Source organism: Tachypleus tridentatus, chromosome 3 (assembly GCF_004210375.1).
Source record: "Tachypleus tridentatus isolate NWPU-2018 chromosome 3, ASM421037v1, whole genome shotgun sequence".
In the NCBI taxonomy this organism is placed as follows: domain Eukaryota; kingdom Metazoa; phylum Arthropoda; class Merostomata; order Xiphosura; family Limulidae; genus Tachypleus; species Tachypleus tridentatus.
This window is the reverse complement of record NC_134827.1, coordinates 54903413-54929343: the sequence shown is the minus strand read 5'-3', so window position 1 is coordinate 54929343 and position 25931 is coordinate 54903413. Positions and strand designations below refer to the sequence as shown.

The 25931-nt window shown below is 27.0% G+C and overlaps 1 protein-coding gene across 1 annotated transcript in view; it reads left to right on the top strand.

Annotated features, from left to right (window-relative positions):
- LOC143245866 (uncharacterized) overlaps window positions 1-25931 on the top strand; it is a 132455-nt gene that overhangs the window by 30729 nt on the left and 75795 nt on the right. Inside the window, exon 2 of the mRNA XM_076492121.1 lies at window positions 23424-25052. Within this exon, the coding sequence (XP_076348236.1) occupies window positions 23424-25052 (1629 nt within the window). The remainder of the gene's footprint in view (window positions 1-23423; window positions 25053-25931) is intronic.

Sequence of the window (25931 nt, the reverse complement as noted above, 5' to 3'; positions counted from 1 at the left end):
TAGGTTAATGTATCAGACAACAATGATAACATATTGCATATAACTGTAGAGTTTTTGTTTGTTTGTTTTTAGGTTAATGTATCAGACAACAATGATAACATATTGCATATAACTGTAGAGTTTTAGGTTTTTTTTTGTTTGTTTTAGGTTAATGTATCAGACAACAATGATAACATATTGCATATAACTGTAGAGTTTTTGTTTGTTTTTAGGTTAATGTATCAGACAACAATGATAACATATTGCATATAACTGTAGAGTTTTTTGTTTGTTTGTTTTAGGTTAATGTATCAGACAACAATGATAACATATTGCATATAACTGTAGAGTTTTGTTTGTTTGTTTTAGGTTAATGTATCAGACAACAATGATAACATATTGCATATAACTGTAGATAACTGTTTTTGTTTGTTTGTTTTAGGTTAATGTATCAGACAACAATGATAACATATTGCATATAACTGTAGTTTTTTTTTGTTTGTTTGTTTTTAGGTTAATGTATCAGACAACAATGATAACATATTGCATATAACTGTAGAGTTTTTGTTTGTTTTTAGGTTAATGTATCAGACAACAATGATAACATATTGCATATAACTGTAGAGTTTTGTTTGTTTGTTTTAGGTTAATGTATCAGACAACAATGATAACATATTGCATATAACTGTAGAGTTTTGTTTGTTTGTTTTAGGTTAATGTATCAGACAACAATGATAACATATTGCATATAACTGTAGAGTTTTTGTTTGTTTGTTTTAGGTTAATGTATCAGACAACAATGATAACATATTGCATATAACTGTAGAGTTTTTGTTTGTTTTTAGGTTAATGTATCAGACAACAATGATAACATATTGCATATAACTGTAGAGCATATAACTGTTTTTTGTTTGTTTGTTTTAGGTTAATGTATCAGACAACAATGATAACATATTGCATATAACTGTAGAGTTTTTTTGTTTGTTTGTTTTAGGTTAATGTATCAGACAACAATGATAACATATTGCATATAACTGTAGAGTTTTTTGTTTGTTTGTTTTAGGTTAATGTATCAGACAACAATGATAACATATTGCATATAACTGTAGAGATAACATATTGCATATAACTTTTTGTTTGTTTTTTTAGGTTAATGTATCAGACAACAATGATAACATATTGCATATAACTGTAGAGTTTTTGTTTGTTTGTTTTTAGGTTAATGTATCAGACAACAATGATAACATATTGCATATAACTGTAGAGATTTTCTTTGTTTGTATTTAGTTTAATGTATCAGACAACAATGATAACATATTGCATATAACTGTAGAGTTTTTTTTGTTTGTTTGTTTTAGGTTAATGTATCAGACAACAATGATAACATATTGCATATAACTGTAGAGTTTTTGTTTGTTTGTTTTAGGTTAATGTATCAGACAACAATGATAACATATTGCATATAACTGTAGAGAGTTTTTTTTTTGTTTGTTTGTTTTAGGTTAATGTATCAGACAACAATGATAACATATTGCATATAACTGTAGAGTTTTTTGTTTGTTTGTTTTAGGTTAATGTATCAGACAACAATGATAACATATTGCATATAACTGTAGAGTTTTTGTTTGTTTGTTTTAGGTTAATGTATCAGACAACAATGATAACATATTGCATATAACTGTAGAGTTTTTTTTGTTTGTTTGTTTTAGGTTAATGTATCAGACAACAATGATAACATATTGCATATAACTGTAGAGTTTTTGTTTGTTTGTTTTAGGTTAATGTATCAGACAACAATGATAACATATTGCATATAACTGTAGTTTTTTTTTTTGTTTGTTTGTTTTAGGTTAATGTATCAGACAACAATGATAACATATTGCATATAACTGTAGAGTTTTTTTGTTTGTTTGTTTTAGGTTAATGTATCAGACAACAATGATAACATATTGCATATAACTGTAGAGTTTTTTTGTTTGTTTGTTTTTAGGTTAATGTAACAGACTACAATGATAACATATTGCATATAATTGTAGAGTTTTTTTTGTTTGTATTTAGATTAATGTATCACACAACAATGATAACACATTGCATATAACTATAGAGTTTTTGTTTGTTTTTAGTTTAATATATCAGACAACAATGATAACATATTGCATATAACTGTAGAGTTTTGTTTGTTTGTTTTAGGTTAATGTATCAGACATCAATGATAACACATTGCATATAACTGTAGAGTTTTTGTTTGTTTGTTTGTATTTAGGTTAATGTATCAGACAACAATGATAACATATTGCATTTAACTGTAGAGTTTTTGTTTGTTTTTTTTAGGTTAATGTATCAGACAACAATGATAACATATTGCATATAACTGTAGAGTTTTTGTTTGTTTTTAGGTTAATGTATCAGACAACAATGATAACATATTGCATATAACTGTAGAGTTTTTGTTTGTTTTTAGGTTAATGTATCAGACAACAATGATAACATATTGCATATAACTGTAGTTTTTGTTTTTGTTTGTTTTAGGTTAATGTATCAGACAACAATGATAACATATTGCATATAACTGTAGAGTTTTGTTTGTTTGTTTTAGGTTAATGTATCAGACAACAATGATAACATATTGCATAACTGTAGAGTTTTGTTTGTTTGTTTTAGTTAATGTATCAGACAACAATGATAACATATTTATTTAGACTTTTTTTTGTTTGTTTTAGGTTAATGTATCAGACAACAATGTTAACATATTGCATTTAACTGTAGATTTTTTGTTTGTTTATTTTTATTTTAATGTGTCAGACAACAATGATAACATATTGCATATAACTGTAGTTTTTGTTTGTTTTCAGGTTAATGTATCAGACAACAATGACAACATATTGCATATAACTGTAGAGTTTTTTGTTTGTTTGTTTTAGGTTAATGTATCAGACAACAATGATAACATATTGCATATAACTGTAGAGTTTTGTTTGTTTGTTTTAGGTTAATGTATCAGACAACAATGATAACATATTGCATATAACTGTAGAGTTTTGTTTGTTTGTTTTAGGTTAATGTATCAGACAACAATGATAACATATTGCATATAACTGTAGAGTTTTGTTTGTTTGTTTGTTTGTTTTAGGTTAATGTATCAGACAACAATGATAACATATTGCATATAACTGTAGAGTTTTTTGTTTGTTTGTTTTAGGTTAATGTATCAGACAACAATGATAACATATTGCATATAACTGTAGAGTTTTTTGTTTGTTTGTTTTAGGTTAATGTATCAGACAACAATGATAACATATTGCATATAACTGTAGAGTTTTGTTTGTTTGTTTTAGGTTAATGTATCAGACAACAATGATAACATATTGCATATAACTGTAGAGTTTTTGTTTGTTTTTTTAGGTTAATGTATCAGACAACAATGATAACATATTGCATATAACTGTAGAGTTTTGTTTGTTTGTATTTAGGTTAATGTATCAGACAACAATGATAACATATTGCATATAACTGTAGAGTTTTTTTGTTTGTTTGTATTTAGGTTAATGTATCAGACAACAATGATAACATATTGCATATAACTGTAGAGTTTTTGTTTGTTTGTTTTTAGGTTAATGTATCAGACAACAATGATAACATATTGCATATAACTGTAGAGTTTTGTTTGTTTGTTTTTAGGTTAATGTATCAGACAACAATGATAACATATTGCATATAACTGTAGAGTTTTTTTTTTGTTTGTTTGTTTTAGGTTAATGTATCAGACAACAATGATAACATATTGCATATAACTGTAGAGTTTTTGTTTGTTTTTAGGTTAATGTATCAGACAACAATGATAACATATTGCATATAACTGTAGAGTTTTTGTTTGTTTTTAGGTTAATGTATCAGACAACAATGATAACATATTGCATATAACTGTAGAGTTTTTTTGTTTGTTTGTTTTAGGTTAATGTATCAGACAACAATGATAACATATTGCATATAACTGTAGAGTTTTGTTTGTTTGTTTTAGGTTAATGTATCAGACAACAATGATAACATATTGCATATAACTGTAGAGTTTTTTTGTTTGTTTGTTTTAGGTTAATGTATCAGACAACAATGATAACATATTGCATATAACTGTAGTTTTTTTTTGTTTGTTTGTTTTAGGTTAATGTATCAGACAACAATGATAACATATTGCATATAACTGTAGAGTTTTTGTTTGTTTTTAGGTTAATGTATCAGACAACAATGATAACATATTGCATATAACTGTAGAGTTTTTGTTTGTTTTTAGGTTAATGTATCAGACAACAATGATAACATATTGCATATAACTGTAGATTGCATATAACTGTTTTTTGTTTGTTTGTTTTAGGTTAATGTATCAGACAACAATGATAACATATTGCATATAACTGTAGAGTTTTGTTTGTTTGTTTTAGGTTAATGTATCAGACAACAATGATAACATATTGCATATAACTGTAGAGTTTTTGTTTGTTTTTAGGTTAATGTATCAGACAACAATGATAACATATTGCATATAACTGTAGAGTTTTTGTTTGTTTTTAGGTTAATGTATCAGACAACAATGATAACATATTGCATATAACTGTAGAGCATTTTTGTTTGTTTGTTTTAGGTTAATGTATCAGACAACAATGATAACATATTGCATATAACTGTAGAGTTTTTGTTTGTTTGTTTTAGGTTAATGTATCAGACAACAATGATAACATATTGCATATAACTGTAGAGTTTTTTGTTTGTTTGTTTTAGGTTAATGTATCAGACAACAATGATAACATATTGCATATAACTGTAGAGTTTTTTTGTTTGTTTGTTTTAGGTTAATGTATCAGACAACAATGATAACATATTGCATATAACTGTAGAGCATATAACTGTTTTTGTTTGTTTGTTTTAGGTTAATGTATCAGACAACAATGATAACATATTGCATATAACTGTAGAGTTTTTGTTTGTTTGTATTTAGGTTAATGTATCAGACAACAATGATAACATATTGCATATAACTGTAGAGTTTTTGTTGTTTTTTTTTTTAGGTTAATGTATCAGACAACAATGATAACATATTGCATATAACTGTAGAGTTTTGTTTGTTTGTTTTAGGTTAATGTATCAGACAACAATGATAACATATTGCATATAACTGTAGAGTTTTTTTTTTTTTTGTTTTAGGTTAATGTATCAGACAACAATGATAACATATTGCATATAACTGTAGAGTTTTTGTTTGTTTTTAGGTTAATGTATCAGACAACAATGATAACATATTGCATATAACTGTAGAGTTTTGTTTGTTTGTTTTAGGTTAATGTATCAGACAACAATGATAACATATTGCATATAACTGTAGAGTTTTTTTGTTTGTTTGTTTTAGGTTAATGTATCAGACAACAATGATAACATATTGCATATAACTGTAGACATATTGCATATAACTGTTTTTGTTTGTTTGTTTTAGGTTAATGTATCAGACAACAATGATAACATATTGCATATAACTGTAGAGTTTTGTTTGTTTGTTTTAGGTTAATGTATCAGACAACAATGATAACATATTGCATATAACTGTAGAGTTTTTTTGTTTGTTTGTTTTAGGTTAATGTATCAGACAACAATGATAACATATTGCATATAACTGTAGAGTTTTTTTTGTTTGTTTGTTTTAGGTTAATGTATCAGACAACAATGATAACATATTGCATATAACTGTAGAGCATATAACTGTTTTTGTTTGTTTGTTTTAGGTTAATGTATCAGACAACAATGATAACATATTGCATATAACTGTAGAGTTTTTTGTTTGTTTGTTTTAGGTTAATGTATCAGACAACAATGATAACATATTGCATATAACTGTAGAGTTTTTGTTTGTTTTTAGGTTAATGTATCAGACAACAATGATAACACATTGCATATAACTGTAGAGTTTTTTTTTTGTTTGTTTGTTTTAGGTTAATGTATCAGACAACAATGATAACATATTGCATATAACTGTAGAGTTTTTGTTTGTTTGTTTTAGGTTAATGTATCAGACAACAATGATAACATATTGCATATAACTGTAGAGTTTTTGTTTGTTTGTTTTAGGTTAATGTATCAGACAACAATGATAACATATTGCATATAACTGTAGAGTTTTTGTTTGTTTGTTTTAGGTTAATGTATCAGACAACAATGATAACATATTGCATATAACTGTAGATAACATTTTTTGTTTGTTTGTTTTAGGTTAATGTATCAGACAACAATGATAACATATTGCATATAACTGTAGAGTTTTTTGTTTGTTTGTTTTAGGTTAATGTATCAGACAACAATGATAACATATTGCATATAACTGTAGAGTTTTGTTTGTTTGTTTTAGGTTAATGTATCAGACAACAATGATAACATATTGCATATAACTGTAGAGTTTTTTTTTTGTTTGTTTTAGGTTAATGTATCAGACAACAATGATAACATATTGCATATAACTGTAGAGTTTTTTTTTTGTTTGTTTGTTTTAGGTTAATGTATCAGACAACAATGATAACATATTGCATATAACTGTAGAGTTTTTTTGTTTGTTTGTTTTAGGTTAATGTATCAGACAACAATGATAACATATTGCATATAACTGTAGAGAGTTTTGTTTGTTTGTTTTAGGTTAATGTATCAGACAACAATGATAACATATTGCATATAACTGTAGAGTTTTTGTTTGTTTGTTTTAGGTTAATGTATCAGACAACAATGATAACATATTGCATATAACTGTAGAGTTTTTTTGTTTGTTTGTTTTAGGTTAATGTATCAGACAACAATGATAACATATTGCATATAACTGTAGAGTTTTTTTGTTTGTTTGTTTTAGGTTAATGTATCAGACAACAATGATAACATATTGCATATAACTGTAGAGTTTTTGTTTGTTTGTTTTAGGTTAATGTATCAGACAACAATGATAACATATTGCATATAACTGTAGATTTTTTGTTTTTGTTTGTTTTAGGTTAATGTATCAGACAACAATGATAACATATTGCATAACTGTAGAGTTTTTAGAGTTTTGTTTGTTTGTTTTAGGTTAATGTATCAGACAACAATGATAACATATTGCATATAACTGTAGTTTTTTTTGTTTGTTTGTTTTAGGTTAATGTATCAGACAACAATGATAACATATTGCATATAACTGTAGAGTTTTTGTTTGTTTGTTTTAGGTTAATGTATCAGACAACAATGATAACATATTGCATATAACTGTAGAGTTTTTTTGTTTGTTTGTTTTAGGTTAATGTATCAGACAACAATGATAACATATTGCATATAACTGTAGAGTTTTTTGTTTGTTTGTTTTAGGTTAATGTATCAGACAACAATGATAACATATTGCATATAACTGTAGAGTTTTGTTTGTTTGTTTTAGGTTAATGTATCAGACAACAATGATAACATATTGCATATAACTGTAGAGTTTTTGTTTGTTTTTAGGTTAATGTATCAGACAACAATGATAACATATTGCATATAACTGTAGAGTTTTTTGTTTGTTTGTTTTAGGTTAATGTATCAGACAACAATGATAACATATTGCATATAACTGTAGAGTATCAGACAACAATGATAACATATTGCATATAACTTTTTGTTTGTTTGTTTTTAGGTTAATGTATCAGACAACAATGATAACATATTGCATATAACTGTAGAGAGTTTTTGTTTGTTTGTTTTAGGTTAATGTATCAGACAACAATGATAACATATTGCATATAACTGTAGAGTTTTTTTTGTTTGTTTGTTTTAGGTTAATGTATCAGACAACAATGATAACATATTGCATATAACTGTAGAGTTTTGTTTGTTTGTTTTAGGTTAATGTATCAGACAACAATGATAACATATTGCATATAACTGTAGAGTTTTTTTTGTTTGTTTGTTTTAGGTTAATGTATCAGACAACAATGATAACATATTGCATATAACTGTAGAGTTTTTGTTTGTTTGTTTTAGGTTAATGTATCAGACAACAATGATAACATATTGCATATAACTGTAGAGTTTTTGTTTGTTTGTTTTAGGTTAATGTATCAGACAACAATGATAACATATTGCATATAACTGTAGAGTTTTTGTTTTTTGTTTGTTTGTTTTAGGTTAATGTATCAGACAACAATGATAACATATTGCATATAACTGTAGAGTTTTTTGTTTGTTTGTTTTAGGTTAATGTATCAGACAACAATGATAACATATTGCATATAACTGTAGTTTTTTTGTTTGTTTGTTTTAGGTTAATGTATCAGACAACAATGATAACATATTGCATATAACTGTAGAGTTTTTTTTTGTTTGTTTGTTTTAGGTTAATGTATCAGACAACAATGATAACATATTGCATATAACTGTAGAGTTTTTTTGTTTGTTTGTTTTAGGTTAATGTATCAGACAACAATGATAACATATTGCATATAACTGTAGAGTTTTTGTTTGTTTGTTTTAGGTTAATGTATCAGACAACAATGATAACATATTGCATATAACTGTAGAGTTTTTGTTTGTTTTTAGGTTAATGTATCAGACAACAATGATAACATATTGCATATAACTGTAGAGTTTTTGTTTGTTTGTTTTAGGTTAATGTATCAGACAACAATGATAACATATTGCATATAACTGTAGAGTTTTGTTTGTTTGTTTTAGGTTAATGTATCAGACAACAATGATAACATATTGCATATAACTGTAGAGTTTTTTTGTTTGTTTGTTTTAGGTTAATGTATCAGACAACAATGATAACATATTGCATATAACTGTAGAGTTTTTTGTTTGTTTGTTTTAGGTTAATGTATCAGACAACAATGATAACATATTGCATATAACTGTAGAGTTTTGTTTGTTTGTTTTAGGTTAATGTATCAGACAACAATGATAACATATTGCATATAACTGTAGAGTTTTTGTTTGTTTGTTTTAGGTTAATGTATCAGACAACAATGATAACATATGCATATAACTGTAGATATAACTGTAGAGTTTTGTTTGTTTGTTTTTAGGTTAATGTATCAGACAACAATGATAACATATTGCATATAACTGTAGAGATAACATATTTTTTGTTTGTTTGTTTTAGGTTAATGTATCAGACAACAATGATAACATATTGCATATAACTGTAGAGATTTTGTTTGTTTGTTTTTAGGTTAATGTATCAGACAACAATGATAACATATTGCATATAACTGTAGAGTTTTGTTTGTTTGTTTTAGGTTAATGTATCAGACAACAATGATAACATATTGCATATAACTGTAGACAACAAGATTTTTTTGTAGAGTTTTTGTTTGTTTGTTTTAGGTTAATGTATCAGACAACAATGATAACATATTGCATATAACTGTAGAGTTTTTTTGTTTGTTTGTTTTAGGTTAATGTATCAGACAACAATGATAACATATTGCATATAACTGTAGAGTTTTTTTTGTTTGTTTGTTTTAGGTTAATGTATCAGACAACAATGATAACATATTGCATATAACTGTAGAGTTTTTGTTTGTTTGTTTTAGGTTAATGTATCAGACAACAATGATAACATATTGCATATAACTGTAGAGTTAATGTATTTTTTGTTTGTTTGTTTTAGGTTAATGTATCAGACAACAATGATAACATATTGCATATAACTGTAGAGTTTTTGTTTGTTTGTTTTAGGTTAATGTATCAGACAACAATGATAACATATTGCATATAACTGTAGAGTTTTGTTTGTTTGTTTTAGGTTAATGTATCAGACAACAATGATAACATATTGCATATAACTGTAGAGTTTTTGTTTGTTTGTTTTAGGTTAATGTATCAGACAACAATGATAACATATTGCATACTGTAGATGTTTTTAGGTTAATGTAGAGATAACATATTGCATTTTGTTTTTTTTGTTTGTTTTAGGTTAATGTATCAGACAACAATGATAACATATTGCATATAACTGTAGAGTTTTTTTTGTTTGTTTGTTTTAGGTTAATGTATCAGACAACAATGATAACATATTGCATATAACTGTAGAGTTTTTGTTTGTTTGTTTTAGGTTAATGTATCAGACAACAATGATAACATATTGCATATAACTGTAGAGTTTTGTTTGTTTGTTTTAGGTTAATGTATCAGACAACAATGATAACATATTGCATATAACTGTAGTTTTTTTTTGTTTGTTTGTTTTAGGTTAATGTATCAGACAACAATGATAACATATTGCATATAACTGTAGAGTTTTGTTTGTTTGTTTTAGGTTAATGTATCAGACAACAATGATAACATATTGCATATAACTGTAGAGTTTTTGTTTGTTTGTTTTAGGTTAATGTATCAGACAACAATGATAACATATTGCATATAACTGTAGAGTTTTTGTTTGTTTTTAGGTTAATGTATCAGACAACAATGATAACATATTGCATATAACTGTAGAGTTTTTGTTTGTTTGTTTTAGGTTAATGTATCAGACAACAATGATAACATATTGCATATAACTGTAGAGTTTTTTGTTTGTTTGTTTTAGGTTAATGTATCAGACAACAATGATAACATATTGCATATAACTGTAGAGTTTTTTTTTTTTGTTTGTTTGTTTTAGGTTAATGTATCAGACAACAATGATAACATATTGCATATAACTGTAGAGATAACATATTTTTTGTTTGTTTGTTTTAGGTTAATGTATCAGACAACAATGATAACATATTGCATATAACTGTAGAGTTTTTTTTTGTTTGTTTGTTTTAGGTTAATGTATCAGACAACAATGATAACATATTGCATATAACTGTAGAGTTTTGTTTGTTTGTTTTAGGTTAATGTATCAGACAACAATGATAACATATTGCATATAACTGTAGAGTTTTTGTTTGTTTGTTTTAGGTTAATGTATCAGACAACAATGATAACATATTGCATATAACTGTAGAGTTTTTTTTGTTTGTTTGTTTTAGGTTAATGTATCAGACAACAATGATAACATATTGAGTTTTGTTTGTTTGTTTTAGGTTAACAGTATTGCATATAACTGTAGAGTTTTGTTTGTTTGTTTTAGGTTAATGTATCAGACAACAATGATAACATATTGCATATAACTGTAGAGTTTTTGTTTGTTTGTTTTAGGTTAATGTATCAGACAACAATGATAACATATTGCATATAACTGTAGAGTTTTTTTGTTTGTTTGTTTTAGGTTAATGTATCAGACAACAATAATAACATATTGCATATAACTGTAGATGTATTTAACATATTGCATATAACTGTAGAGTTTTTGTTTGTTTGTTTTAGGTTAATGTATCAGACAACAATGATAACATATTGCATATAACTGTAGAGTTTTTTTGTTTGTTTGTTTTAGGTTAATGTATCAGACAACAATGATAACATATTGCATATAACTGTAGAGTTTTGTTTGTTTTAGGTTAATGTATCAGACAACAATGATAACATATTGCATATAACTGTAGAGTTTTTGTTTGTTTGTTTTAGGTTAATGTATCAGACAACAATGATAACATATTGCATATAACTGTAGAGTTTTTGTTTGTTTTTAGGTTAATGTATCAGACAACAATGATAACATATTGCATATAACTGTAGAGTTTTTGTTTGTTTTTAGGTTAATGTATCAGACAACAATGATAACATATTGCATATAACTGTAGAGTTTTTGTTTGTTTTTAGGTTAATGTATCAGACAACAATGATAACATATTGCATATAACTGTAGAGTTTTGTTTGTTTGTTTTAGGTTAATGTATCAGACAACAATGATAACATATTGCATATAACTGTAGAGTTTGTTTTTTTGTTTGTTTGTTTTAGGTTAATGTATCAGACAACAATGATAACATATTGCATATAACTGTAGAGTTTTTGTTTGTTTGTTTTAGGTTAATGTATCAGACAACAATGATAACATATTGCATATAACTGTAGAGTTTTGTTTGTTTGTTTTAGGTTAATGTATCAGACAACAATGATAACATATTGCATATAACTGTAGAGTTTTTTTGTTTGTTTGTTTTAGGTTAATGTATCAGACAACAATGATAACATATTGTATATAACTGTACAGTTTTTGTTTGTTTTCAGGTTAATGTATCAGACAACAATGATAACACATTGCATATAACTGTAGGGTATTTTTTTTTGTATTTAGGTTAATGTATCAGACAACAATGATAACATATTGCATATAACTGTAGAGTTTTGTTTGTTTGTTTTAGGTTAATGTATCAGACAACAATGATAACATATTGCATATAACTGTAGAGTTTTTTTGTTTGTTTGTTTTAGGTTAATGTATCAGACAACAATGATAACATATTGCATATAACTGTAGAGTTTTTGTTTGTTTTTAGGTTAATGTATCAGACAACAATGATAACATATTGCATATAACTGTAGAGTTTTTTTTGTTTGTTTGTTTTAGGTTAATGTATCAGACAACAATGATAACATATTGCATATAACTGTAGAGTTTTTGTTTGTTTTTAGGTTAATGTATCAGACAACAATGATAACATATTGCATATAACTGTAGAGTTTTTGTTTGTTTTTAGGTTAATGTATCAGACAACAATGATAACATATTGCATATAACTGTAGAGTTTTTGTTTGTTTTTAGGTTAATGTATCAGACAACAATGATAACATATTGCATATAACTGTAGAGTTTTTTTGTTTGTTTGTTTTAGTTTAATGTATCAGACAACAATGATAACATATTGCATATAACTGTAGAGTTTTTGTTTGTTTTTAGGTTAATGTATCAGACAACAATGATAACATATTGCATATAACTGTAGAGTTTTTGTTTGTTTTTAGGTTAATGTATCAGACAACAATGATAACATATTGCATATAACTGTAGAGTTTGTTTTTTTTGTTTGTTTGTTTTAGGTTAATGTATCAGACAACAATGATAACATATTGCATATAACTGTAGAGTATCAGACAACAATGATAACATATTGCATATAACTGTAGAGTTTTGTTTGTTTGTTTTAGGTTAATGTATCAGACAACAATGATAACATATTGCATATAACTGTAGAGTTTTTTTTGTTTGTTTGTTTTAGGTTAATGTATCAGACAACAATGATAACATATTGCATAGAACTGTAGAGTTTTTGTTTGTTTTTAGGTTAATGTATCAGACAACAATGATAACACATTGCATATAACTGTAGAGTTTTTTTTTTGTTTGTTTGTTTTTAGGTTAATGTATCAGACAACAATGATAACATATTGCATATAACTGTAGAGTTTTTGTTTGTTTGTTTTAGGTTAATGTATCAGACAACAATGATAACATATTGCATATAACTGTAGAGTTTTTGTTTGTTTGTTTTAGGTTAATGTATCAGACAACAATGATAACATATTGCATATAACTGTAGAGAGTTTTTTTTTGTTTGTTTGTTTTAGGTTAATGTATCAGACAACAATGATAACATATTGCATATAACTGTAGAGTTTTGTTTGTTTGTTTTAGGTTAATGTATCAGACAACAATGATAACATATTGCATATAACTGTAGAGTTTTGTTTGTTTGTTTTAGGTTAATGTATCAGACAACAATGATAACATATTGCATATAACTGTAGATATAACTTTTTTGTTTGTTTGTTTTAGGTTAATGTATCAGACAACAATGATAACATATTGCATATAACTGTAGATGATAACATATTGCATTTTGTTTGTTTGTTTTAGGTTAATGTATCAGACAACAATGATAACATATTGCATATAACTGTAGAGTTTTTGTTTGTTTTTAGGTTAATGTATCAGACAACAATGATAACATATTGCATATAACTGTAGAGTTTTTGTTTGTTTGTTTTAGGTTAATGTATCAGACAACAATGATAACATATTGCATATAACTGTAGAGTTTTTGTTTGTTTGTTTTAGGTTAATGTATCAGACAACAATGATAACATATTGCATATAACTGTAGAGTTTTTTTTGTTTGTTTGTTTTAGGTTAATGTATCAGACAACAATGATAACATATTGCATATAACTGTAGAGTTTTTTTGTTTGTTTGTTTTAGGTTAATGTATCAGACAACAATGATAACATATTGCATATAACTGTAGAGTTTTTTTGTTTGTTTGTTTTAGGTTAATGTATCAGACAACAATGATAACATATTGCATATAACTGTAGAGTTTTTGTTTGTTTGTTTTAGGTTAATGTATCAGACAACAATGATAACATATTGCATATAACTGTAGAGTTTTGTTTGTTTTTTTTTTTGTTTGTTTGTTTTAGGTTAATGTATCAGACAACAATGATAACATATTGCATATAACTGTAGAGTTTTGTTTGTTTGTTTTAGGTTAATGTATCAGACAACAATGATAACATATTGCATATAACTGTAGACAATGATAACATATTGCATTTTTTTGTTTGTTTGTTTTAGGTTAATGTATCAGACAACAATGATAACATATTGCATATAACTGTAGAGTTTTTTTGTTTGTTTGTTTTAGGTTAATGTATCAGACAACAATGATAACATATTGCATATAACTGTAGATATTTTTTGTTTGTTTGTTTTAGGTTAATGTATCAGACAACAATGATAACATATTGCATATAACTGTAGAGTTTTTGTTTGTTTTTAGGTTAATGTATCAGACAACAATGATAACATATTGCATATAACTGTAGAGTTTTTGTTTGTTTTTAGGTTAATGTATCAGACAACAATGATAACATATTGCATATAACTGTAGAGTTTTTGTTTGTTTTTAGGTTAATGTATCAGACAACAATGATAACATATTGCATATAACTGTAGAGTTTTGTTTGTTTGTTTTAGGTTAATGTATCAGACATCAATGATAACACATTGCATATAACTGTAGAGTTTTTGTTTGTTTGTTTGTATTTAGGTTAATGTATCAGACAACAATGATAACATATTGCACTTAACTGTAGAGTTTTTGTTTGTTTTTTTTATATTAATGTATCAGACAACAATGATAACATATTGCATATAACTGTAGAGTTTTTTTGTTTGTTTGTTTTAGGTTAATGTATCAGACAACAATGATAACATATTGCATATAACTGTAGAGTTTTTGTTTGTTTTTAGGTTAATGTATCAGACAACAATGATAACATATTCCATATAACTGTAGAGTTTTATTTGTTTGTATTTAAGTTAATGTATCAGACAACAATGATAACATATTGCATATAACTGTAGAGTTTTTTTTGTTTGTTTGTTTTAGGTTAATGTATCAGACAACAATGATAACATATTGCATATAACTGTAGAGTTTTGTTTGTTTGTTTTAGGTTAATGTATCAGACAACAATGATAACATATTGCATATAACTGTAGAGACAACAATGATTTTTTTGTTTGTTTGTTTTAGGTTAATGTATCAGACAACAATGATAACATATTGCATATAACTGTAGAGTTTTGTTTGTTTGTTTTAGGTTAATGTATCAGACAACAATGATAACATATTGCATATAACTGTAGAGTTTTTTTGTTTGTTTGTTTTAGGTTAATGTATCAGACAACAATGATAACATATTGCATATAACTGTAGAGTTTTTTTTGTTTGTTTTAGGTTAATGTATCAGACAACAATGATAACATATTGCATATAACTGTAGAGTTTTGTTTGTTTGTTTTAGGTTAATGTATCAGACAACAATGATAACATATTGCATATAACTGTAGAGATAACATATTTTTTGTTTGTTTGTTTTAGGTTAATGTATCAGACAACAATGATAACATATTGCATATAACTGTAGAGTTTTTGTTTGTTTGTTTTAGGTTAATGTATCAGACAACAATGATAACATATTGCATATAACTGTAGATGTATCAGACAACAATTTTTGTTTGTTTTTGTTTTAGGTTAATGTATCAGACAACAATGATAACATATTGCATATAACTGTAGAGTTTTGTTTGTTTGTTTTAGGTTAATGTATCAGACAACAATGATAACATATTGCATATAACTGTAGAGTTTTTTGTTTGTTTGTTTTAGGTTAATGTATCAGACAACAATGATAACATATTGCATATAACTGTAGAGTTTTTGTTTGTTTGTTTTAGGTTAATGTATCAGACAACAATGATAACATATTGCATATAACTGTAGAGCATATTTTTTTTTTGTTTGTTTTAGGTTAATGTATCAGACAACAATGATAACATATTGCATATAACTGTCAGACAACAATGATAACATATTGCATATAACTGTTTTTTTGTTTGTTTGTTTTAGGTTAATGTATCAGACAACAATGATAACATATTGCATATAACTGTAGAGTTTTTGTTTGTTTGTTTTAGGTTAATGTATCAGACAACAATGATAACATATTGCATATAACTGTAGAGTTTTTGTTTGTTTGTTTTAGGTTAATGTATCAGACAACAATGATAACATATTGCATATAACTGTAGAGTTTTTTTTGTTTGTTTGTTTTAGGTTAATGTATCAGACAACAATGATAACATATTGCATATAACTGTAGAGTTTTTGTTTGTTTGTTTTAGGTTAATGTATCAGACAACAATGATAACATATTGCATATAACTGTAGAGATTTTTTTGTTTGTTTGTTTTAGGTTAATGTATCAGACAACAATGATAACATATTGCATATAACTGTAGAGTTTTTTTGTTTGTTTTAGGTTAATGTATCAGACAACAATGTATCAGACAACAATGATAACATATTGCATATAACTGTAGTTTTTGTTTGTTTGTTTTAGGTTAATGTATCAGACAACAATGATAACATATTGCATATAACTGTAGAGTTTTGTTTGTTTGTTTTAGGTTAATGTATTTTTGTTTGTTTGTTTTAGGTTAATGTATCAGACAACAATGATAACATATTGCATATAACTGTAGAGTTTTTGTTTGTTTGTTTTAGGTTAATGTATCAGACAACAATGATAACATATTGCATATAATGTATTGCATATAACTGTAGTTTTTTTGTTTGTTTGTTTTAGGTTAATGTATCAGACAACAATGATAACATATTGCATATAACTGTAGAGTTTTTGTTTGTTTGTTTTAGGTTAATGTATCAGACAACAATGATAACATATTGCATATAACTGTAGAGTTTTGTTTGTTTGTTTTAGGTTAATGTATCAGACAACAATGATAACATATTGCATATAACTGTAGAGTTTTGTTTGTTTGTTTTAGGTTAATGTATCAGACAACAATGATAACATATTGCATATAACTGTAGAGTTTTTGTTTGTTTGTTTTAGGTTAATGTATCAGACAACAATGATAACATATTGCATATAACTGTAGAGATAACATATTGCATATAACTGTAGAGTTTTTGTTTGTTTGTTTTAGGTTAATGTATCAGACAACAATGATAACATATTGCATATAACTGTAGAGTTTTGTTTGTTTGTTTGTTTTAGGTTAATGTATCAGACAACAATGATAACATATTGCATATAACTGTAGAGTTTTGTTTGTTTGTTTTAGGTTAATGTATCAGACAACAATGATAACATATTGCATATAACTGTAGAGTTTTTTTGTTTGTTTGTTTTAGGTTAATGTATCAGACAACAATGATAACATATTGCATATAACTGTAGAGTTTTTTGTTTGTTTGTTTTAGGTTAATGTATCAGACAACAATGATAACATATTGCATATAACTGTAGAGTTTTTGTTTGTTTTTAGGTTAATGTATCAGACAACAATGATAACATATTGCATATAACTGTAGAGTTTTTGTTTGTTTTTAGGTTAATGTATCAGACAACAATGATAACATATTGCATATAACTGTAGAGTTTTTGTTTGTTTTTAGGTTAATGTATCAGACAACAATGATAACATATTGCATATAACTGTAGAGTTTTTTTGTTTGTTTGTTTTAGGTTAATGTATCAGACAACAATGATAACATATTGCATATAACTGTAGAGTTTTTGTTTGTTTTTAGGTTAATGTATCAGACAACAATGATAACATATTGCATATAACTGTAGAGTTTTTGTTTGTTTTTAGGTTAATGTATCAGACAACAATGATAACATATTGCATATAACTGTAGAGACAACAATGATAACATATTGCATTTTGTTTGTTTGTTTTAGGTTAATGTATCAGACAACAATGATAACATATTGCATATAACTGTAGAGTTTTTTGTTTGTTTGTTTTAGGTTAATGTATCAGACAACAATGATAACATATTGCATATAACTGTAGAGTTTTTGTTTGTTTGTTTTAGGTTAATGTATCAGACAACAATGATAACATATTGCATATAACTGTAGATATTTTTTGTTTGTTTGTTTTAGGTTAATGTATCAGACAACAATGATAACATATTGCATATAACTGTAGAGTTTTGTTTGTTTGTTTTAGGTTAATGTATCAGACAACAATGATAACATATTGCATATAACTGTAGAGTTTTTGTTTGTTTGTTTTAGGTTAATGTATCAGACAACAATGATAACATATTGCATATAACTGTAGAGTTTTTTGTTTGTTTGTTTTAGGTTAATGTATCAGACAACAATGATAACATATTGCATATAACTGTAGAGTTTTGTTTGTTTGTTTTAGGTTAATGTATCAGACAACAATGATAACATATTGCATATAACTGTAGAGTTTTTTGTTTGTTTGTTTTAGGTTAATGTATCAGACAACAATGATAACATATTGCATATAACTGTAGACTGTAGAGTTTTGTTTGTTTGTTTTAGGTTAATGTATCAGACAACAATGATAACATATTGCATATAACTGTAGAGTTTTTTTTTGTTTGTTTGTTTTAGGTTAATGTATCAGACAACAATGATAACATATTGCATATAACTGTAGAGTTTTTTTTGTTTGTTTGTTTTAGGTTAATGTATCAGACAACAATGATAACATATTGCATATAACTGTAGAGTTTTTTTGTTAATGTTTGTTGTAGTTTTAGGTTAATGTATCAGACAACAATGATAACATATTGCATATAACTGTAGAGTTTTGTTTGTTTGTTTTAGGTTAATGTATCAGACAACAATGATAACATATTGCATATAACTGTAGAGTTTTGTTTGTTTGTTTTAGGTTAATGTATCAGACAACAATGATAACATATTGCATATAACTGTAGAGTTTTGTTTGTTTGTTTTAGGTTAATGTATCAGACAACAATGATAACATATTGCATATAACTGTAGAGTTTTGTTTGTTTGTTTTAGGTTAATGTATCAGACAACAATGATAACATATTGCATATAACTGTAGAGTTTTTGTTTGTTTGTTTTAGGTTAATGTATCAGACAACAATGATAACATATTGCATATAACTGTAGAGTTTTGTTTGTTTGTTTTAGGTTAATGTATCAGACAACAATGATAACATATTGCATATAACTGTAGAGTTTTTGTTTGTTTGTTTTAGGTTAATGTATCAGACAACAATGATAACATATTGCATATAACTGTAGAGTTTTTTTGTTTGTTTGTTTTAGGTTAATGTATCAGACAACAATGATAACATATTGCATATAACTGTAGAGTTTTTTGTTTGTTTTAGGTTAATGTATCAGACAACAATGATAACATATTGCATATAACTGTAGAGTTTTTTTTGTTTGTATTTAGGTTAATGTATCAGACAACAATGATAACATATTGCACATAACTGTAGAGTTTTTTTGTTTGTTTGTTTTAGGTTAATGTATCAGACAACAATGATAACATATTGCATATAACTGTAGAGTTTTTGTTTGTTTGTTTTAGGTTAATGTATCAGACAACAATGATAACATATTGCATATAACTGTAGAGATAACATATTTTGTTTGTTTGTTTTAGGTTAATGTATCAGACAACAATGATAACATATTGCATATAACTGTAGAGTTTTTGTTTGTTTTTAGGTTAATGTATCAGACAACAATGATAACATATTGCATATAACTGTAGAGTTTTGTTTGTTTTGTTTTAGGTTAATGTATCAGACAACAATGATAACATATTGCATATAACTGTAGAGTTTTGTTTGTTTGTTTTAGGTTAATGTATCAGACAACAATGATAACATATTGCATATAACTGTAGAGTTTTTGTTTGTTTGTATTTAGGTTAATGTATCAGACAACAATGATAACATATTGCACTTAACTGTAGAGTTTTTGTTGTTGTTTTTTATATTAATGTATCAGACAACAATGATAACATATTGCATATAACTGTAGAGTTTTTTTGTTTGTTTGTTTTAGGTTAATGTATCAGACAACAATGATAACATATTGCATATAACTGTAGAGTTTTGTTTGTTTGTTTTAGGTTAATGTATCAGACAACAATGATAACATATTGCATATAACTGTAGAGTATCAGACAACAATTTTTTTGTTTGTTTTTTAGGTTAATGTATCAGACAACAATGATAACATATTGCATATAACTGTAGAGTTTTTGTTTGTTTTTTTTTTAGGTTAATGTATCAGACAACAATGATAACATATTGCATATAACTGTAGAGTTTTTGTTTGTTTGTTTTAGGTTAATGTATCAGACAACAATGATAACATATTGCATATAACTGTAGAGTTTTTTGTTTGTTTGTTTTAGGTTAATGTATCAGACAACAATGATAACATATTGCATATAACTGTAGAGTTTTGTTTGTTTGTTTTAGGTTAATGTATCAGACAACAATGATAACATATTGCATATAACTGTAGAGTTTTTTGTTTGTTTGTTTTAGGTTAATGTATCAGACAACAATGATAACATATTGCATAACTGTAGATTTTAGGTTAATGTATAACAATGTAGATATTGCATATTTGTTTGTTTGTTTTAGGTTAATGTATCAGACAACAATGATAACATATTGCATATAACTGTAGAGTTTTGTTTGTTTTGTTTTAGGTTAATGTATCAGACAACAATGATAACATATTGCATATAACTGTAGAGTTTTGTTTGTTTGTTTTAGGTTAATGTATCAGACAACAATGATAACATATTGCATATAACTGTAGAGTTTTTTTGTTTGTTTGTTTTAGGTTAATGTATCAGACAACAATGATAACACATTGCATATAACTGTAGAGTTTTTGTTTGTTTGTATTTAGGTTAATGTATCAGACAACAATGATAACATATTGCACTTAACTGTAGAGTTTTTGTTGTTTTTTTTGTTTTAGGTTAATGTATCAGACAACAATGATAACATATTGCATATAACTGTAGAGTTTTTGTTTGTTTTTAGGTTAATGTATCAGACAACAATGATAACATATTGCATATAACTGTAGAGTTTTTGTTTGTTTTTAGGTTAATGTATCAGACAACAATGATAACATATTGCATATAACTGTAGAGATAACATATTTTTTGTTTGTTTGTTTTAGGTTAATGTATCAGACAACAATGATAACATATTGCATATAACTGTAGAGTTTTGTTTGTTTGTTTTAGGTTAATGTATCAGACAACAATGATAACATATTGCATATAACTGTAGAGTTTTTTTTGTTTGTTTTTTTAGGTTAATGTATCAGACAACAATGATAACATATTGCATATAACTGTAGAGTTTTGTTTGTTTGTATTTAGGTTAATGTATCAGACAACAATGATAACATATTGCATATAACTGTAGAGTTTTTGTTTGTTTGTTTTAGGTTAATGTATCAGACAACAATGATAACATATTGCATATAACTGTAGAGTTTTTTTGTTTGTTTGTTTTAGGTTAATGTATCAGACAACAATGATAACATATTGCATATAACTGTAGAGTTTTGTTTGTTTGTTTTAGGTTAATGTATCAGACAACAATGATAACATATTGCATATAACTGTAGAGTTAATTTTGTTTGTTTGTTTTTTTAGGTTAATGTATCAGACAACAATGATAACATATTGCATATAACTGTAGAGTTTTTTTTGTTTGTTTGTTTTAGGTTAATGTATCAGACAACAATGATAACATATTGCATATAACTGTAGAGTTTTTGTTTGTTTGTTTTTAGGTTAATGTATCAGACAACAATGATAACATATTGCATATAACTGTACAGACAACAATGATAACATATTGCATATAACTGTTTTTGTTTGTTTGTTTTAGGTTAATGTATCAGACAACAATGATAACATATTGCATATAACTGTAGAGTTTTTTGTTTGTTTGTTTTAGGTTAATGTATCAGACAACAATGATAACATATTGCATATAACTGTAGAGTTTTTGTTTGTTTTTAGGTTAATGTATCAGACAACAATGATAACATATTGCATATAACTGTAGAGTTTTTGTTTGTTTGTTTTAGGTTAATGTATCAGACAACAATGATAACATATTGCATATAACTGTAGAGTTTTGTTTGTTTGTTTTTAGGTTAATGTATCAGACAACAATGATAACATATTGCATATAACTGTAGAGTTTTGTTTGTTTGTATTTAGGTTAATGTATCAGACAACAATGATAACATATTGCACTTAACTGTAGAGTTTTTGTTTGTTTATTGCATATAACTGTAGAGTTTTTGTTTGTTTGTTTTAGGTTAATGTATCAGACAACAATGATAACATATTGCATATAACTGTAGAGTTTTGTTTGTTTGTTTTAGGTTAATGTATCAGACAACAATGATAACATATTGCATATAACTGTAGAGTTTTTGTTTGTTTGTTTTAGGTTAATGTATCAGACAACAATGATAACATATTGCATATAACTGTAGAGTTTTGTTTGTTTGTTTTAGGTTAATGTATCAGACAACAATGATAACATATTGCATATAACTGTAGAGTTTTTTGTTTGTTTGTTTTAGGTTAATGTATCAGACAACAATGATAACATATTGCATATAACTGTAGAGTTTTTTGTTTGTTTGTTTTAGGTTAATGTATCAGACAACAATGATAACAACATATTGCAGTTTTTAACTGTAGATTTTTTTTGTTTGTTTTAGGTTAATGTATCAGACAACAATGATAACATATTGCATATAACTGTAGAGTTTTTTTTTGTTTGTTTTTAGGTTAATGTATCAGACAACAATGATAACATATTGCATATAACTGTAGAGCTTTTTGTTTGTTTGTTTTAGGTTAATGTATCAGACAACAATGATAACATATTGCATATAACTGTAGAGTTGTTTTGTTTGTTTGACTTTTAGGTTAATGTATCAGACAACAATGATAACATATTGCATATAACTGTAGAGACTCTTTTTGTTTGTTTGTTTTAGGTTAATGTATCAGACAACAATGATAACATATTGCATATAACTGTAGAGTTCTACTGAAGCGGAAGAGGTTTGTTTGTTTGTTTTAGGTTAATGTATCAGACAACAATGATAACATATTGACCAAGGAAGAACATTTCATCAGCAGACAACGAAATCTGCGGACAGGAAGAACTAGCGTCGAGTGTTATTGAAAAAATTGCTTCTATTGAGAGAAATCGTCAACCGCTTGAACGGCCCCTTAAGAGACCATCCCAACCCCCTCCACTTCCTCCTCGCAACTCCAAACCACCTCAAACTTCTCAGGCGACGAACTCTCTACCAGAAAAACCTACCTTTAAGGGTGGTGCACTTAGCATGAAGCTGCCTGGATGGGAAGAACTGATGCAACGTCGTCTTGCACGGCTGGGTGATCCTATTGTCGAGGAAGAAGGCGAGCGACCAGCAGAGCCAAGTGTTTACACTGACCTCTTTGCCGGCGAGGACAGTCAGATCACAGAGTCCGAGTCTGATGATACTGGGAGTTCTGTATCTACGGTCATCGAGAAATTTTCCAGAAATAGCACTGCTAACTCTAGCTTTTCAGAACATTCTAACAATCAGGAGAAACTAACCAAACCCTTTGATTTGGAACAGGTTCTTAGTCCTTTCGAGCAGCTGGAGCGAGAGCTGGATGACCATGAAGGAGATTCTTCCGATGGATGTCCTGACACCAATATTTCTGAAGACTCCAAAGTCATATACACAAGTGAAACTGCAGGGCGTGGTTATTTTACTATTGAGCCACCTGAGTCCTTTCAAGACTCTTTTCTCTCAGATCTACCAGAGGATAATAATTCCTTTTTAACAGAACTTAGCCTCGAAGACCAGCAGAATGAAGACCAAGGTAAAGTATTGGAGTCTTCTCGCCATGCGTCTGAGAAGTCTTCAGTCTTGTTCTCAGTAGATGAACCAGATGAGGTGCAAAATGAAGATAAATACGGTAGAAATGACAATTCGTATTCTTATGAGGATTTAGATGAAAATGCTACAAGAATGACTGCAGAACAATTCAGGACATCAGAAACTAACCTTACAGAGCAAAATGATAAACCAACTATCCACCAAGAAAAGAGTGTTCAAGCTCATGATTTGGAATCATATTTTTCAGCTGCACGTGGAAGTAGCATTGAAACAAATGAAGATGACTTAGAGAAACTCGAAGACAAGACTACCCCGGTACTGCCATCATGGAAAATAAAAATGCCTCTGAATATTGAGAGTGGGTCTCATCAGGAACATATTAACTTTTCTGGTCATCGTTCATTCTTCGAGGTAGCGAGAAAGGCATTTCCTTTCGCTTTTCAAGAAACCAGCGACGTTTCGCAAAAGGTTGCCGAAGAATTCGACAGATTTGTCAATAAGGCTACAACCAATCTTAATGAATTTCCTTCTAGATCCGTGGGACCAAAACCGCAGCTTCTGAGTAAAATTGAATCTTTAAAATCCATGGAAACAGTTGAAACTACTACATCTGTAACAAGACTTGCAATGGACAAAAATGGTTCCATAAAGGCTGTTAATTTTAGCTATGGAGAAGGGGAATGTATAGGATTTCAAGGTGTAAGGTCCACCGGTCCTGATGCAGAAACCTCAGAAAAGAGTCAGACCTTTGAACAAGCCTACAGGATCGCGGCTGTTAATGAACTGTCAACAAATTATGATTTGGAATGTATAGTTAACCAACAGAGTAAGCAAGCAGGAAATAACGTTTCCAGGTACGCTTTTTTCAATATTTTATTCATCATATAGGACTGTCCAAAACATCACAGGCATAATAAACCACACTGACGTTTAAAACAATTTACATGCTCAATAAGCAAAGAGATACCTAATAAATTATATAGGTATCTGAAACTAAGCAAGGTAATATATAATACACTGTAAACCCCGGAAAACATTAAGCCAAGTGGTTTCTAGTATATCTCAAACTTTGTGAATATTTTTAACATAGTGTTTGAACACGTAGGATAACTCTAGCAGTAGACAAAATAGAGCTTAAACAATGTTTAACAGTTAGTAAGTAGTATTTAATTAATAAATTATCTACATAAACAAAAATTATCTGTCAATGGTTATAACTAGTTAAGTAAACTTTTATTGTGTTCGTACTTATAAAAATTATAATGTATTGTTTTCTCAGTTCGTTATTCTCGCCGTCAAAACTACTTTCGGACGTAAACTCAATGATATAATATAAATCCACTAATGTATATATATGTATGTGTATACATAATAATATATTCATTAAATATAAGAGTCGGAAGTGATATTTAATATACATTAGAATGAAGTAATATTTAATATACATTAGAATGAGGTAATATTTAATATACATTAGAATGAAGTGATATTTAATACACATTAGAATGAAGTGACATTTAATATACATTAGAATGAAGTAATATTTAATATACATTAGAATGAAGTAATATTTAATACACATTAGAATGAAGTGACATTTAATATACATTAGAATGAAGTAACATTTAATATACATTAGAATGAAGTAATATTTAATATACATTAGAATGAAGTGACATTTAATATACATTAGAATGAAGTGATAATTAATATACATTAGAATGAAGTAATAT